This window comes from Phodopus roborovskii, unplaced genomic scaffold, assembly GCF_943737965.1.
Source record: "Phodopus roborovskii unplaced genomic scaffold, PHOROB, whole genome shotgun sequence".
NCBI classification, from domain to species: domain Eukaryota; kingdom Metazoa; phylum Chordata; class Mammalia; order Rodentia; family Cricetidae; genus Phodopus; species Phodopus roborovskii.
The window spans coordinates 9,960,324-9,977,926 of record NW_026126459.1 but is presented as its reverse complement, the minus strand read 5'-3'; the positions used below and the strand labels follow the sequence as shown (position 1 = coordinate 9,977,926).

The following is a 17,603-nucleotide window of genomic DNA, read 5'->3' as shown; positions in this document are numbered from 1 at the left end:
CTGACAACCTTGTGGGACCTGTCTCAGGTCTGCTGGCCTGTGGGGGGACTTCAGAGCTGCCAGGCTGGCTTCTTGTCAGGGGCTCCAGAGGAAACAGTTGGAACACACAAACAGGCTGATCAAGGAGGGACAAAGGGCAAGCCAGGGTGGGCAGCAGGGAGGCAGACAGGCCTCGGGAAGGTGGTAATGGAGCTGTGTGGCCTTCAACCTGGAGGAACAAGCGCTGTTGAGAAGCTTGAGGAGGACAGTATCTGTCTGTGGCCCCAGGGAACCCTCTGCAGACATTCACGGCGAGGGCCAGGCAAAGGCCATTTGCTCGTTCTTTCTGGTTAGTGACATTCTCAGTGAGAAGGTCTGTAGCATGAATAATAAAACCCAGAGACAAATATTGGGGTTCAAGCTGAAGATCAGAAAAGCAAAGCAGCCAGCCACTAGCTCTTACTTCTACCAAGGCCAAAATGGAGATTCTGTCTTCCCTGTGACTGGAAACTGAATCTTGCAGGAGACCCTTTTCTTCTTCCTTATATAGTGTATATAGTTTTCTTATGTTAGTTGTAGTCTTCCTTTTTTTATTAGACAAAAAAGGGTAATTGTAGTGATATGATTTATTAAAGCTTGTCTGGGCATCAGAATGCAAAGCCAGCCACACTACTTAGCCATAGACCACAGGTAGTGGTGGCACACACCTTTAATCCCAGTACTCAGGAGACAAAGGCAGATGGATCTCTGTGAGTTCAAGGACACCCAGGGCTACACCCAGGGCTACACAAGAGTAATCAGTCTAAAAGAGAAGCAGAGCTCATGCTTTTAATCCCAGCACTAGAGAGGAATATAAGACAGCTCAGTGTTTCATACTAGATTCACTCAGCAGTTAGTCTCCAGGCACATCAAGGTCAGGATCTTCCCAGCCTTGGTAGAGGTAAGAGCTCTCTGGCAGTTTGGGTGCTTTGCTTCTCTGATCTTCAGTGGCTTTATTAGTTAAATAAACAATATGTCACTACAACAGTCTTGTTGGTTAAGTTCATCTTCAGGGGAACAGAGGGGCATGTTGGAGTTCATGGTGATTGTTGTAAGGAGGTCTTTTCAGAGGCAGCATTACTTGGTCCCTTGAGCTTTACCCAGCCCTTCTCCAGAAACACCAGGGAGGTTTGATTGGGTGGGGTTTGTGGTCGTGGTTCTGCTGTAGAGTTTTTTTACCTGAGGCTTTTGTAAAAAGAAGTTAAGTATTTCTACTTCCAGCACATGATGGCTGGCTTCAGCACAGAGCACTTGAAAACATTTCTTTGCACTTGAAACTCAGGTTTCAATGCTGGGTTTCTTTTAAGTCACCCTTCAGCTCCCAGGGGTGTTTGCGGGATTGAGAGAGGCAAGCTACCCATATCCCAGCTCACAGCAGCATGTGGCTGCTTCTAAAAGAGGGTGTTGTTTGGAGGAGAAGGAACCTGTGTGTAGCCACTGGGTACTTGGTCCTCTTGTGCACCTCTTTGTATCATGAAGGATTCTGGCAATACCTTCTTTTGATCAGGGAGCCCCAGGGGGGACTGGGGCACAGCCATACCACGAGTCCCACCCTCTTGCATTTTTCGGGGATTTACCTGATTGGGGTAGACACAGACAAGTATACAGAAAAGCTGAGAGCAGGCAAGCTGTGCTTGCTCTGATGGAGGGCACCAGCTGTGACCTAGAACCAGTGTGTGTGTGTGTGTGTGTGTGTGTGTGTGTGTGTGTGTGTGTGTGGTGTGTGCACATGTGTGTTGCTTTTGGTTTTTTGAGAGGGGTCTCTATTAACGTAGCTCTGGCTGTCCTGGTTCTTGTTATGTAGACCAGAATGGCCTAGAATTCAGCTGCCTCTACCTCCCAAGTGCTGAGATAAAAGATGTGAACCAACACCCAGCCCAGCATGTGTGTCTCATCCGTCTGAATCAAGGCAGGTTTATGGTGTACAGCTGCACAAGGAAGCAGGTTTAGCTAATAGAAAAGCTGTCTCAGGCTGCAGTCATCCCTGAGGAGGAAGCCATGGTTGAGGGGCTGTTCTGTGTGTTGCTACCCCATCACTAATCATGAGATGCCACAGGATCTGTGCCCTAGTGAAGACTCACATGTCTCTAGTTAATGCTAAATGTCCTCAAAGAATTGTCTTTCTGGGCACTCGGCCCAGAATATAGGGGTTAGCTGGGAGGGACTTGCAGTGATTAAGGTGGGGACAGGAGCAGCTGAAGCCAGCACAGGAGACAGGTGGGTGGCAGCAGCAGGCAGCTTGTCTTCAAGGACACTCAGCCTTCAGCATCTTGCACAGAGGCATCACTATGGTGACTGTCTTTGTCACACTGGCCTCCTGCAGATGACAGGGCTTGTGAAGTTCCTTCTGGTCAGGCTGGCTATTGGGTGCTTGGGCCCTTCTTGTTCAAGGGGTGACTGGAATGGTGTTTCTCCTCCTCTTCTTCCTCTTCATCCTCTTTCTCCTCTTCCTCCTGCTCCTCATCATCCATGGAAGTACTTTTTCATTTTTTTCCATCAATTCCATAGTAACCCAGTAAGTCCTCAGTGGCAAGTTATGGCATCTAGTCAGGTTTCCTTGCATCTTCCTTTTGAAACGTGGACTAAATCACTATCTCTTTCCCAACTTGCCATGCATAGGGTCTGCTTCCGAACACCCCATAATTAGGGAGCAAATGTGTGATCAGGCAGACTGTTAGCGTGAGAGGGGTGGTGCTGTGTAGATGTTCTGTGATGTCAGGAAAAAAAGAAAACACGACAGTGCACATGAACTGAGAAGTACTGGGGCTGGAGAGGCGGCTTAGGGTGGATAGCACTGGCTGCCATGGTTTGCTTCCCAGCGTGCACGTGGCAGCCCACAAGCATCGGTAATTCCAGTTCCAGGGGATTCGTCATCTGCTTGTTCTTCCAGATGCTACATGTCCAGTGGTGCACCTACACGTGCAGGCAAAACACCCATACACATAACAAAAAACTAACACTATTGCAAAATAGTGTTTTCAAATGATAAATAATAAATCAGATTGACATGATTAATGTCAGTTAGGGTTTCTGTGTTTTCCTTGTCTGCATTTATCTGCTGAGAAGTGGGGTGAGAGAAAGGGTTGCTATGTGTGTTCCGGCTGACTATTGCTGGTACAAGACTAAAGTCACTATTGTGAGAAAAGGGCGTTCTGTTAGAAATGCACCACCCTTCTCAGAACTGACACCTCTCTCTCTCTAACTGGGGTGGGGCCGACCTTTGGATATGGATTTTCTTAGGAATTGCCTGGCCCTGGCTGGGTTCACTCTGGCTAGTTTGCATGGTTCAAAACTTCTTGTCTATGTTGCATGTGAAACCCCAAGATCCAGAAGAGATGGGTTGTGACCCCCCCCCACTTCCACTCCCTCAAGATAGGGGAGTGTTTCTAGAACTCCAGAAAACCCAAGGGCCCTTGCTCAGACACTTGGGCAAGTCTCCTCCCAGGACAATCCTTTTCCTGCTACTGCTGCTTCTCCTCCTCCTCCTTCCCTTTTCCTCCCTCCCTTCTCCTTTCTCTCTCTTTCTCTCTCTCTCTCTCTCTCTCTCTCTCTCTCTCTCTCTCTTCTTCTTCTTCTTTATTTATTTATTTATTTATTTATTTATTTATTTATTTATTTTTGTGAGTCAGTGTCTTCTTGGCTATCCTGGAACTCACTATGTAGAGCAGGCTGTTCTCAAACTCACAGCCTGCCTCTGCTTCCCAAGTGTTTGGATTAAAGGTGTGCACCACCACACCCAGCAAGGGACCTCCAGTTCCTTAGAGGCGGCATTGAGGACATGTGTTGCCAGGGGCACTGTAGTGGCTCTTTTTGCAAACAGGAAGCACAGTAGATATGTTTGTGAACAAGGATGTGAGTTCAGGTAGATCTGTGATCCTTTGAAGTCCTTCTGTGTGTCTTTTTGCACATACCTGAGTTACAGGTCAGTGGCAAATTAACCAGCTTTGCTCTTTTTCGTTTATATATTTTTTCTCAACAACTCTGCAGATCTGAAGACTATGCAAGATGAAGAAGCCACATTTTTATGAAGTTAATTGAGTTTTGCAAAAACTTAAAACTGTTCTGACCAAGGGCATAGCAAAGTGAACTCACTTTATTTTCCCACTGTACAAGGTCCTCTTGCCAACAAAGGGGAGAGTGTGGGGTTTCATATGAGCCTATAGGAGTGCACCTCAGGGGTTCGGTTACCATGAAAGCTCTCATTGTCTGCAAGCCTGAGCCTGGAGTGTGAATCGGTTGTTTCTTTCCGGCTGTGTTTCCTGCCAGTGCAGTGAGCTCCTGTCTGGCCTACATGGATATTCCACAAATATCGAGTAGCAACACTTCCATATAGGCACATTCCACCAGCACTTGGTGGGTCACTGGGTGATGTCTGAGACCCTGGTTATCTGTCCTCCATCTCTGCCTTTGGAATGTTAAATGCTTCCCTTGAAGCCAAGCTTAGTAGGTAACAGAAGCCAGCCCAAGGGGTCTGGAGTGGCCAATGAGCCCTGTGGGAGAGGTGGCTAGGGTGCCCCTCTCTAGAGCTGCAGTGGTAGTAATGGGACATGCATCGGGTACAGGGACACACCCTGTCTTATGACAGATGGCAGAGCTGGGAGATAAGGTACCTGGCTTCCTTTCCTAAACACAGGCTGGTCAGATGGTGGAGAGCCGCCTGCATGGAAACTCCACAGCTCCCAGTCTCACCCTGGGGCTTTGTGTTCTATTATTACTCTGTTATGGAAAGTCCTCTTGAAGTGAGGCAGCTTGTCATAGGGTGTGTCCTGTCCTGTCCTGTCCAGTGGCTTGGCTGCCTTTTCCTGTACCCCCCATCTGTCTCATCCTCTTCCAGTCTACTCTTATGCTCACTCCATGCAACTTGAGGTGTAATTTGCTGGGGCAAGCCTGCTCCCCTCTTCTCCGCCCTAGCACTGGGACCATGTACATATTGCCTGGTGCTAGAGTGTATACATCTACAATGGTCCTCATGGTTCTGGGAGGAGATGGGGAAACTGAGGTACACAGCTACAAGGGGGCGGGGCTGAGCCGTATCCTGTGTCTTTCATTTATTGATGTATCAGTATCTCTCAAATGTGTCATCCTCAGCCTACTACCTGCCTTCCTGCTGTGACTGCCCCTTTCCTCCACAGTCTCTCTGTTTTTCCTAGCAAGCTCATGCTTCCTCCCACCAGTCCAGCACCAGTCTTCATCATGAAGGTTTGAGCTCATTGTCTTCAGGATCTGTCAGTGAGGAAGATGGTGGTACCCTGAGGGGAGGTCAAAGATAAGGAGCTGGAATGTAGGGTCTCTGTTGTGTCCCAGATTGGGGGTGGGTGAGGGTCAGGCCCTTGCTAGGCTTTGTAACAATGACTTGTAAGAATGTGTAAGATTCTGTTCGTGGTAACCAGAGTTGTAAGATCTGCTCATGATTGTGTGCATGTGGGCATGTATGCGTTAATACTGCTCACCTGTGTGAGCATGCATGTATCCATCCATGAATATGAGTGACTGTGAGTGTGCTGGGCAGATGAGCCTGGTTGAGGGTGAGTTCAGAATGCTGTGTGTGCTCAGCTGTGCGTGTGCAAGTACACATATCCTGTAAGCACTGGCCTGTGCTTGCTCTCCTCTCCAGAGCACTTCCTGGTCACCCAGGCTCCCGCATTGTGTAGTCTCAGCCTAGTGGGTCTTGACATGCGCTGGTAAAGGAGACCCAGGGGATTCTTCCCAGGTGCACACTTGCCCTACCTCCCAGGTCTCTATGACCAGGACAACTAGACTTACGCCTTTGTTTTTAATGTGAAACACAAGAGAAGCAAACACAACTTTGTTCCTGGGAGATCCTAACACATGCTAAGGACCTCTATGGCTGGAGATGGCAGGCTGAAGTGTTCAGTAAGTGAGTGTGCAAAGCCCGTGCATGGCAGACACATTAGGGTGGACTCAGGGCTGCTGGTGGAGAAATGACGGCACAACACTTCAGCTCCTGTGTACATTCCCAGGCTCCAGTCATCTGTGAATTCTTTTATATGAATGTTGGTTGGTCATTTCTGACACCGAGTGTGAATCCATTCACTCCAGAGCCTTACCCTGCTGCATCTGGTTTCATAGGCACCCCACTCTGCCCGCCCCCACATTGAAACCAAACCCCCATCAGCCTCCCAAAGAGGAATTGTCTGTAGCAGGTTAAAAGACTGCAGAAACGTGAGCGCTTTGGAGGACCAAAGGCTTTTGTGTGTGTACAATAGCTCCCTGCAGATACTTTAGGCATCTAAGTGGAAGCCATCAGGGAGGGGCCATACACTGGGAAGAAAATACGATGGGGGGAAATGACAAGGGGCAGGCCCAGTGATGCTCTGGCATCAGCAATCCCGATTTGCACGGATTGGTAGAGCTGGCCTTTTGGGGCCTCACTTTGAAGTTCGCTGTGTAGCCCTTGGGTTTCTTGAGTGGAACAGGGATTACTGTGGGCTCCACCCACTATACATTACCACCTGCACTGGGAGTGGGGGCATGGGGGTGGAGTTTCCTACTCAGAGTAGCATGTGTGGCCGAGGTGGGCCACTGAAGCTGTAGATTCCAAAGGGTGTAGATATGTGTAGATACTAATGATGATAGAGACATGGCTACAGGCATCATGCATTGCTCTGCAATGTGGGTGTCGGGTGTCACCTCTGGCCAATGTGCACTGCATCACTTTGCCCAAGTGTCCTAACCTGGCCACTGCTAAGCTTTCCATCCCGAAGACGATACCTAAAGTTCAGGGGGCCTGAAGGAGATACCTCAGACATGGGAGTCTTCCTGTATTGACTGTTCCCCAAGACACAGTTAGCCCTGGGAAGGCTAATTATCACATGCCATAGCATCCCACACAAGAACAGAGGAAAACTCAGAACTTGCCACTTTCCCCTTTAATCACATGCTTCTTTTTTGTGTAAATGTGTAGCAAATTTTTAAAAGTTCACTTTAACATGTTGGAAGGTGACTCATTTTGTCCTGTTCTTTGTCCCTCCTCACCTGAGCTGAGGCCCAGGAAACCCAGTTTCAAAGCAAGCTGCTAAAGATGACCTTGGCTTCCCAAAGCCTGGAATTACAGATGTGCATCACCATGCCTGGATGGATGGTGTGCTAGGGATTGTACCCAGGCTTTATGTACACTGGATAAGCACTGTATCAACTGAGCTACACCCCCAGCCTCCAAATTACATTTTTATTTGTGTATATATATGGAGCAAGCCATGGTGTGTGTGTGGTTAGAGGACAACGGTGAAAAATTCATTCTCTCTTTCCTCCATGTGGGCTCAGGGATCAAACTCATGTCCTTGATTGATGGCAGATGCCTTTACCCACTGAGTATAGCCAAATTCCCCTTTTCAAAAGAATATTTCTTTTTGCTGTGTCAAGGCTTGGGAGGGAACCTAGATGCTCTTTCATGCTAGGTAGGGCTCTGCCACGGAGACTAACCCCCATGTCTCTCTTTGACCAGAGCAGCCAGCCAACCAACATCTCCATCATGTACCTGCTGCTGTCCCCATGTGCCTTCCCCATCCTGATTCAAGCCATCTGTGTAGCTCCTAAGCCCTTACTAACAGCTGCCATCTTCCTTGCTGTGTTTTGCCACCCACCACAGCAGCCCTGCCTGGCTCTAGTGATGAAAGCAGGCAGACCCCTTCCAGGTGGACCTGAGAGAGCACAGTGGACAGCAGTGAGCACAGGGTGAAATTTACATGGCCCAAAGAAATAACTTTCAGGACATATACAGTGTAGTACAGCAACATGCTGTCTAGCCTAGAATGTTCTAATCTGGCAATGATACTCTGTTGCTCTCAGCACTCACTCCCAGCCTCCACAGCCACCAGTCAGCATCTTTGTGGTGTGTGTGCTGGTATCTGGACTGCATGGTATCATATAGTATAAATTCCCAGTCCCTCATATCATGTAATGGGCCAGCGTTTACCCGGTCCCTTGAGGGACATTTGGGTTGCTCCTGTTGTCATTTGGGAATTGTGAGGAGTACTATCATGGACATGTAGGAACCTGCTGTTTTTTTGTTTTCTTTTTGGTCTTGAGTCTCTGTATTCCCTTAGGCATGTCCCTGGGCATGGCATGTCAACTCCTGTAGTGGCTAGTATTTGGCTCTGATAAAATCCCTGCATGTGTCCTGGTCACTTCTTATATTATTTTTCTCCCCACCCCCTTTATGTGAGACAGGGTCTCTACAGAGTCCCGGCAGTCCTGGAACTCATTGTGTAGACCGGGTCATCCTTTAACTCACAGAGATCTGCTTCCTGAGTGCTAGGACTAAAGGTGTGTGCTACCATGCCTGGTTTTTCTCAATTTCTTTAACCTTGTCCTTGAGCTCCCCTCCTGCAGTAGGTGGTGAGCTCATCGCTGAGCAGCTAGGAACCAAGCCTGCACATTGAGGTGGCTGGCTTCTGGGGGCTCCAGCCCCAACCCCTGCAGGCGCTCCCTGCCCCTGCCTCCTGTCTCTCCTCCTGATCCCACAAGTGCTTGGCCCTCTGTCTGCAAACTCCTTTGATTTCATCTGCAAGGCCAGGGCACCTATTTGGGAATGATGACTAGCAGCAGTCACCCCAGGGTCTTGCTACCAGTTCTGATCCCTCAGAATGAAGCCAGGTGTCAGCCTGTCCGCAGCCTTGTTCCTTATCACCAGGAGCCACTCTGGATGTACACCTGGGCATTTCCTCCCCAGTTTTCCACACAGTGCTCTCTTCCTCCCTGTCTGTGCTTGAATCCCATGGTGCTGAGTTGTCTGTTACAAACCGTAGTGTGTACAGCAATCACAATTTTGTAAATAGCAGCTTAGTTTCATTAAAGCCTCCGAGTGTAAAGGCTGTTTACATCCACCCTCTGAAAGCCTCACACCCATTCCCAAAAATGTAAATTACACACTATGGAGATGATATGGGGTTCGAACAGCCTGGGGATGGTCCTTCTTTCTCAGCATGGTACCTAATACTTAAGCACCCCTAATGGGCACCTCACCAATCTCCCAAAGCAGACTGCTGCTCCCGAGTGAGAAAACAGATGATTTTCCATAACTGTCTAACTACTACTTAACACAGAGGTGGACTTCCTAAGAAAATAGATAACCAGAGATTGACCTCAGATAATTGACTCCCCTCAAAGTTCCCAAAGAAAGGTTTGTGGGTGACTCATGTATAGTTGACATTACAATTCCTCTAATACCAACAGGATAGATGGGAATGCATTCGTGTGTGCGTGTTCATGCCCTTGTGTTTTGAGGGCTCATGTATGTATTCAGGCACACTAGCATTTCGTAGAGGTCGGAGGTCATCAATGGATATCTTCTTCAGTTGCTCCTCACCTTATTTATTTACTTGCACTTGGAACCTACAGATCTGCTAGGCTGAATTATAGGCACACACCACCCACAGGTGCTGAGTTCTGAAGCCAGGTCCTCATGCTTGCAAACACAATACCCAGGAGGTATTTTAATCTTATATTCTACCTTATATTATAATTCAGAAAAGTGGTGTTTGAGACAAAGACACCATGTGACAGAGCTTGAGTGGAGGTGTTTTTATTGGGGGGAAGTGAATAAGAAAAAGGGGAAGGGGAGGGGAGAGACTGGCCTCTTGGGACAAGAGTGGCAGAAGAGGGGAGGGAAGGAAGGAGGGAGGGAGGGAGGGGGGGAGAGAGAGAGAGAGAGAGAGAGAGAGAGAGAGAGAGAGAGAGAGAGAGAGAGAGAGAAGAGGATGGGAAGAGGGCAGGGCCCTTTAAAAAGGGGAGGTAGTGAATGTGCACAGGTGATGCTCTTAGTGGCTGCAGCTGAGGGCATATCCTGTCAGAACCCCAAGGATAGACCAGTACAGATGCCTGAATACTAACACCTTATACCCAGAGAAACTACTGCCAATAACTTGTTCAGAGCAGCTGGTTGGAAGCGGTAGAGTGGAGGGCTCACATCAGGTGGCTGTGGCAAGTCATCTGCTGTATGAATCCAGGGTATGTGGCCTAAGCGGATGGACCCTGGGTCACACACCTCAGACACTTGGTTAAGGGCCTGTGGCCAGCAGTTCCATGTCCCACCATCCAGCCTGTGGACCCATGAATCAGGTGCCTGCTTCCTGTGAGAATATGAGGTTTCCTTTTGAATGTACAATCATTCTCTGTTAAAAGGCATTAAAGATGACTTAATTATAGTCTTGGTGTTTACAGCTATTTCCAGTAATATAAAGTAACATAAGGTTGCCATGTTAATGCAACCAGGGGCAGCACTTTTACAGTAAGAGGCAGCCCTGGGCCCATGGATTTTTCTTTCTTCCTCCCTCCCTTTCTTCCTTCCTCCCTTTCTTCCTTCCTTCCTTCCTTCCTTCCTCCCTCCCTCCCTCCCTCCCTCCCTCCCTCCCTCCCTCCCTCCCTCCCTTCCTTCCTTTCTTTGAGATATGGTCTTGCTATGTTGTCCAGGCTAGCCTTGAATTCCCAAACTTAAGTGATTTTCCTGTCTCATCCTCTTGAGTTATGAGACTGTAGGTATGCCAACATACCTGTCTGGGCCTATCGTTTCAGGGGATTGAGAAGGGCTGTTGGCCAGGCTGTCTGTGGGGGGGAAGGAGGAGGAGTCTTGTGTATGTGCCAACTGGAAGATCTGGTGACATCACCCTGGGGTTATTCTCACAGCACCTTAGGACACAGGCTTTGGTACCCAATGTGCAGTTCAGAAAGGAAATCCAGTTGCCCATCAGCCTGCTAGCCCTCTGGCTGTTTGCCTGTGTCTAAAACTCTGAGGCCTTCATACCTTTTGTCTAGCATGGACAGTGCAATTGGCTCCTCTTCTACTCCTGGAGGGATTTCAGAGGTTATATAGTGGACACTTGGTGTCCTGAAAGGGCCCATCAAGAGCCCAAGACTATGAAGGCTTCCAGGAAAAGAAGCCATCCCTGGGTGGCAGCTGCAGCCTCTCCAACAGGGAGAGACTTTACAGTAATCCCTGGGCAGGAACCATAGCTTGAGGGTGGAAATCCAGGCTGTTACATGAAGTCAGTAGAGGAGCTAAGGCCAAGAGGCTCCAGATATGACCTGGAAGCTTAGAAGAGGCAACTTCAGGCTAGTGAAGGGTTGAAGATAATTAGAGGGTGAGGCCAGCTGGGAAACAGGTCTACATATTTGGGCCAGGAAGCTGTAACCTGAACACAGGGTCATGGTGGCCAGGAGCTAGTAAGGAACAAAATGAGGGTCATATATACATACATACATACATATATATATGTATGTATGTATGTATATATATATGCACATAGACACACATGTGCATGCACACACATATAATATATATATATTATGGATATATATATATATATATATATATATATATATATATATATCCATCCTAGGGAAGGTCCTGCATGCCCCTTTCTGGGTACTGGCACCACTGTGGACCCAGTCATCTGGTCTCAGGCCCCATATTCTACTTTGGATTTGCCTTAACTCATGCTATAGTGCTATTTTCAACCAGTTCTCGTTCTGAGGTCTCGAGAAGGACCTCTGTATTCTAGGAAGATTCCTCACCCTTCATGCACATTCCACCCCTGCAGGTTGTGTGCAGAGCTGCCCAGGACATGCTGACAGACAGAGCTGACAAATTGTATTCTTTCTGCCCCTACAGCCCAACATCGGCCACCTGGGCCTGCCCCATGGGCCATCTGGAGAGAAGGTAGCTGTGGTAACTGTGGATGACTGTGATGCAGCTGTGGCTGTGCATTTTGGAAGTTACGTTGGGAACTACAGCTGTGCTGCCCAGGGCACTCAGAGCGGTTCCAAGAAGTGAGACACTTGGAGGGGAAACACGGGGCATCCACAAGGACCCAGGACCTCCTCTAAACACAAGTCACCCTTGTCAGGCCAATCCCAACTACCTTGGTATCCTCTGTTTACACTGGTGTCAGACTGTCTTCCCCGTGGATAGCATCTTATCTCTCAGACCATAGACCTTGCAAGATTAAGTCCCTAGATGCACCTGTCAAGCCAGGTTGGCAGGGCATACCAATAATCCTAGCACTTGGGAGGCTGAGCCACATGAATAGCCTGGTCTGCTTATGAATTCAAGGCCAGCCTAGGCTAAGCAGTGAGCATCATTCAGAAGGGAAGTCAGTCGAAACCACTTGCCATCCTTGCCTTGTCTCCTTGGGTTGCTGGTCCCTGAACTCAGGAATTACGTGAGGTGGAAGGGCCTGGATGTCCTTGCTGGTTTGGGGTCTTTCGGGGGTTCTTTAAACTCAAGACAAAGAAATTCTAACACCCATATGCAGAGCCAACCTTGCTTTATTTTCTTTTGATAATACCAACCTTCAAAAGGTGAGAATCTGCTCCTGCTGGTTCCAGCTGATAGTTTGTGGGTTGAATATAGAACATTGGATTTTAGGGCTGGAGAGATGGCTCAGCAGTTAAGAGCATTAGCTGCTCTTTCAGTGGTCCTGAGTTCAGTTCCCAGCACACAACTGTCTATAACTCACAACTGTCTGTAACTGTAGTCCCCAAGGATCTTGGACCCTCTTTTGGTGTGCAAATGTACAAGCAAACAAAATACATAAATGAATTAAAAAAAAAAAGAACATTAGGGTTTGATTTTTGTTTTGAGACAGTGCCTCCCTATAGCCCAGGCTGGCCTCTAACTTCCAATTGCCCAGCCTCTGTATCCTTAAGACCCGAAGTACAGGCTTCTACCAGTATCCTTGGCCCTGAGACTTTTTTCCCTTTGAAGGTAATGTTCAGGTGGACACAGTGAGAGTCACCCATCCTGTCCTCACTTAGCTTTCTTTTCTGTCTTGGTGAAGTGTGCCTTGGGTTAGAGCCCTGCCTGGGACTTCAGCTGCCCCCTGCTGGAACCAGAGTTCTGCTCTAAATATACTTTCTCCCTAGAGAGCCCAAGAACTATGGGGTGCTTCTCTCTACTGCAGAGTGGAACTCAGTAGGTGGTCCTTAGTTACCCCCCAAACACCCATTTATCAGGAGGTGATGCAAATGTAAGGAAGCTGAGGCCCAGAGAAGCTGTGAGGAGCCATTAGTGACCCTGAAGCAGGGTCACTTCTGTCCTGACCCCCACTCATCTGCCTTGGACTTGCACCTGCTCTGTGATGGAAGTCTAAGCAGTAGAGTCTCAGCAATGTTACAGCAACACCAGGCCCAACGTCACAGAAGATGGCTTTGCCTTCCCAGGTCACTGGATCTGACTGGACCTCTGCTCCTGGGTGGTGTCCCAAACCTGCCAGAAGACTTCCCTGTGCATAGCCGGCAGTTTGTTGGATGCATGCGAAACCTGTCTGTTGATGGCAGGATTGTGGACATGGCTGCATTCATTGCCAACAATGGTACCAGGGCAGGTATGCACAGCCCCCTGGATATGTAGGACTAGCATGGTGCACACTGGGCATTTGTGACCATACCAGGGACAGAAGGGCAACTTCTACCTCCCAGAGCGTTCTTGAGTGTTCTTGAAACATACCTACCTGTGAAAATAAGTGTTGTGCTCGGCTTGGTAGGCATTACCAGAGCCTGCAGTTTGCTGTGTTCCTAATGTGGGGATGCTGTTCGCTCATCTGGACACACAATCCTAAAATTGTCACCAGGTTGTCGGATCAGACTCTGGGATGGCATGGAAACTCCAGGTCTCAGATGTGGGTGGAGCAGAGAATTCTACATACCCCAGTCTAGGGTTCTCATCATGGCCAGTAGATTCCAGGCTGGTTGCATTCATGCGTGGGACAGTACAGGGAATGACACAGCTCCTTAAGAGAAACCACTTTGTGGTCTTCAACTCAAGACCAGACTATATGCTCTGCCCTACAGGCTGTGCGTCTCAGAGGAACTTCTGTGATGGAACCTCATGCCAGAATGGGGGTACCTGTGTGAACAAGTGGAACACGTATCTGTGTGAATGCCCACTCCGCTTCGGTGGAAAGAACTGTGAACAAGGTAAGAATATGTCCCTTCCCCCAAACCACAGTGGTTTATCTGGGAAGGGGACACAGGCAATAAATAGTCTGAGGAAGGCTAGGATAGAAGTCTAGGGCCAGGAGCCAGCTCTATAGGATGTAAAGGCAGGTGACCATGAGGGTTGGAAGAGCAAGGTAGCTGTGGGGACACACCTGAGCCTCATGGAGTTCTTGAATACCTCTCCTGACAACTGCTGTTGATTGGTCCTGGTGATTGGTCCTGATGATGAACGTGAAAGACAACCTCCCACACATCTTCCAGAGAGGCTGCAGGGCTCAAGGGGTGTCTTAGTGTCTTTCTTGTTGCTGTCATAAAACACCCTGACAAGAGCAACTTAAGGGGTAAAGGTTTTATTTGGCTCACAGTTCCAGACCATAATAAGCCTATCATGATGGGGATGTCACAGCAGCAGAGATTGGGAAAGAACTAGTGACATCACACAGTCACCATAGTCAAGAACAGAGAGCAATGCATGTATGCAAGCCATGATCTTCTGCCCAGGGATTGGTGCTACCTACCCAACCAAAACCTGAACCTGCTCCATGTCCCAAGCACCACAGGATCACCCCTTGACTGTCATATATCCATCTGGGGGCTCCTTGCCTCACTTTGGATGTGTCTGGCAACCCTCAGGGCTTCTTTGCCCAGTGAGCAGTATAGAAGCTATGGTGGACAGTACTGAGCACAGATACAAGTCCCCTTCCTCACCTGGCTGGCAGCTGAGAAGGTGCTCTCTGCCTGATTTCGGGAGGTGCCTGAGGTCCTGGTCTGTATCTGCAGTTATGCCACACCCACAGCGCTTCAGTGGTGAGAGCGTTGTGTCATGGAGTGACCTAGACATCACCATCTCTGTGCCTTGGTACCTGGGGCTCATGTTCCGGACCCGGAAGGAGGATGGCATGCTGATGGAGGCCACAGCTGGCACATCTTCCAGGCTCCACCTGCAGGTGAGTGTGTCTGTGAGCCACATAGGCTCCCACTCACAGAGCAGACAGGTGCCTCACAGAAAACCAGGATGCCTGTAAAGGGTACCTGCCGCTCACCTATCTCCTCCTATGCCTGTCCTATGGTGGACAGAGAGAACACAGAAGGGAAATGTGGTGACTCGGGCAGCAGTGCCATTGTGCCATTCAGGATGGTGACTATGCAGAAGTTGTGTTCAGCTAATGGCTCTGGTGGGGTTACTTTCCAGCACCCACTTCCCTTCACTGTAGCCAGAGTGGAGTATAAAACCATGAAACTGCTGGCTCTGTGTAACTTGCCCTAGACGGTAGCTCTGGTCTGGTCTACCCTGCCTGGAATTTGGCCTTTTTTTTTTTTTTTTTTTTTTTTTTTTTCTGGCTAGACTCACAGCTTTTCAGAGCTGAGGGCAAAGGGCTGCATCTGATGCGGTGAGCGAGCCCCCATCAGTTCAAACTGCAGCCCCTTACCTCCATATGAAACCTGAATGCTACCATATGCCAGGTCCCTGCCCAGAGGGCTCTCGAGGTTCCATCACATCATGCCATGTGTATGTTTTCTTCCGTTTTCCTCTTTACTATTTGGATTGTTTAAAATCTTAGATCAGAGGACTTGAATGCTTTTGGAAGTGATCTTAATGCAGTCCATTCACACATTTGCACACCTCTTGCATCACAGATGGTTTCTGATAGGTTATTGGAGCCAGAGATACCAAGGAGTGATGAGTTACTGCCTTTGTGGGGATCACCCAATGCTTCACTGGGCCACCCTCACCTCTCCACCGGCAGTGCTCTTATCCTATGCATCCTGAGGTTCCGAGGTGTTTAGGATGAGCCCACAGTCTGGGGATCAAGCTTGGCCAGGGGATCTCACCAAGCCCTTGTATCTCTGACAGTTCCCATTCACACTGATGGGACATTCTCTTGTATGAACAATGACCCATGATTCCTGGGCAGGGTCAGAATTCTCCACCTTTGGCTCTCCTTGAACTTCATGATGTGTAAAATCCCAGGGGGTCAGTCATGTAGGGGAATCATGCCCAAGCAGGGACTTGGTCTCAAATGTGAAGAAATTAATACCTGGGTGTTTTTCTTTCTTTCTTCCAGGCTTTTCCAAAGTGTGTATATGTAAGCACATGCATGTGTGCCTATGTCTCTTTGTGTGCTTGTGACTGCCTAGGTATGTGAATGTATCTGAGCATGTATGTATGTGTGCATCTATGTGTACATGTGTGCATGTCATTATGCACATGTCTGTGCTGGCATGTATTCATGACTGTGTATATGTTTGTATGCACATTTGTATACATGTCTATGAGTGAGTGCATTGTGGTCATATGTGTATATATGTTTGTGCATATGTGCCCATATGTGTATGCTTATTTATGCATGAGTGCATGCCTGTCTCTGTATGTATTCATATGTGAGTGCATTTAATGGGCCATAGTGCCTGTGGACTTCCTTCCTGTAGGCCATCCTCTGTTTCCTTCTCCCTCCTTCCCTTCAGCACAGTCTCTGCTACATATCAGTTTCTTCTCTTCCGGAGGAGTCTGGCCACACCAACATGTGAAACACATAGCACTTCTGTCCCAAGATTACATCCTGGAACTGGTGTTCATGGCCCCTGCTGCCCCCATGCCCTCATAGAGCCATGGCTTGTTTCTTCCACTTCCTGGGCTCTGGATCCTTGTGCTTCATTCCCAGTCAGGCAGTTGGGGTAGGTTGGAGATGGTCAGGGAGAGGTGGACTTTAGGAGTGTCTGCATCAAGCTCCCTTTCTGCATGAGGAAAACTGAGGCTAGAGGCTGTGTATTCAAGGCCCTATGGGTCCTGGATCAGCCAGAGAACCCCTCCGCCTCCCTGGAGCAGGGCTCAGCTCAGAGAGTGGGAAGACAGAGACACCCAGAGCCGTCCCTCTCCCAGATCTCTGCCAGAGGTCACAGGGCCATTTGGTAGATTCCCTTGCACTGGTAGGAGAGTGGGACTGGGGTTATGGATCCAGTGCCCTGCTTGGGTCGGCGGCGTTGGCAGGCGTGTCAAGGGTGATTGTAACTGTCATTATTCTTCTCTCATTAGCTGTAATTCCTTTCACAAGTTTACCAGCCGCCCCAGAAGCTCACTTTGGGCTGAACTTGGAAGCACCATTCTGCCTGGGGATGGCATTTCTCTGTGGGCGTTTCTCTGTCGGAACACATTAAATTGGCTGTTTCGATCCAGGGTGATGATGGGCACTCATAGGCTGTTGTTAGGATCCCTGTAGGAAAAAAGGCTGTGTTCAGCAGGGTTAGTCCTGACTGAGTCATTAACTTTGGTAGCTCATCCACAAACTCAGGGACTGCAGCCAGGAAGACTGGGTGCACCAAAGATGGCCTTGAGGGCCACCCGAGACCACCTCAGTGTGACTCCCAGAAGCTGGTCTACCAGACATCACAGGAATTTTCTGGTTGTGTTTTGTGTGACATGTTCAGCCTGTGGCCTCCTCACCACCAGTGGAGCATTGTAGTGCAGCTGTTTGAGTGTCCAAAGCCCAGACAATGTGGATAATTGCTGTCAGGTACCCCCAATCCAGCTGCATTGTCAAGTGGAATACTCACGCCTTTGTTGGCACCTGTCTTACATTAGGTAACAGTCCAAGATGGGTGACAGCTCCTGCCTCTGTTCTGGGGTTTAT

General features: G+C 48.8%; 1 protein-coding gene across 2 annotated transcripts in view; it reads left to right on the top strand.

The window, feature by feature from the left end:
- Nucleotides 1-17,603, top strand: part of Celsr1 (cadherin EGF LAG seven-pass G-type receptor 1) — a 136,887-nt gene that overhangs the window by 83,588 nt on the left and 35,696 nt on the right. For both annotated transcript variants that reach the window (XM_051189563.1, XM_051189562.1), the window contains exons 6-9: nucleotides 11,648-11,805; nucleotides 13,198-13,361; nucleotides 13,828-13,953; nucleotides 14,755-14,921. In XM_051189563.1, coding sequence (XP_051045520.1) covers nucleotides 11,648-11,805; nucleotides 13,198-13,361; nucleotides 13,828-13,953; nucleotides 14,755-14,921 — 615 coding nt within the window. The remainder of the gene's footprint in view (nucleotides 1-11,647; nucleotides 11,806-13,197; nucleotides 13,362-13,827; nucleotides 13,954-14,754; nucleotides 14,922-17,603) is intronic.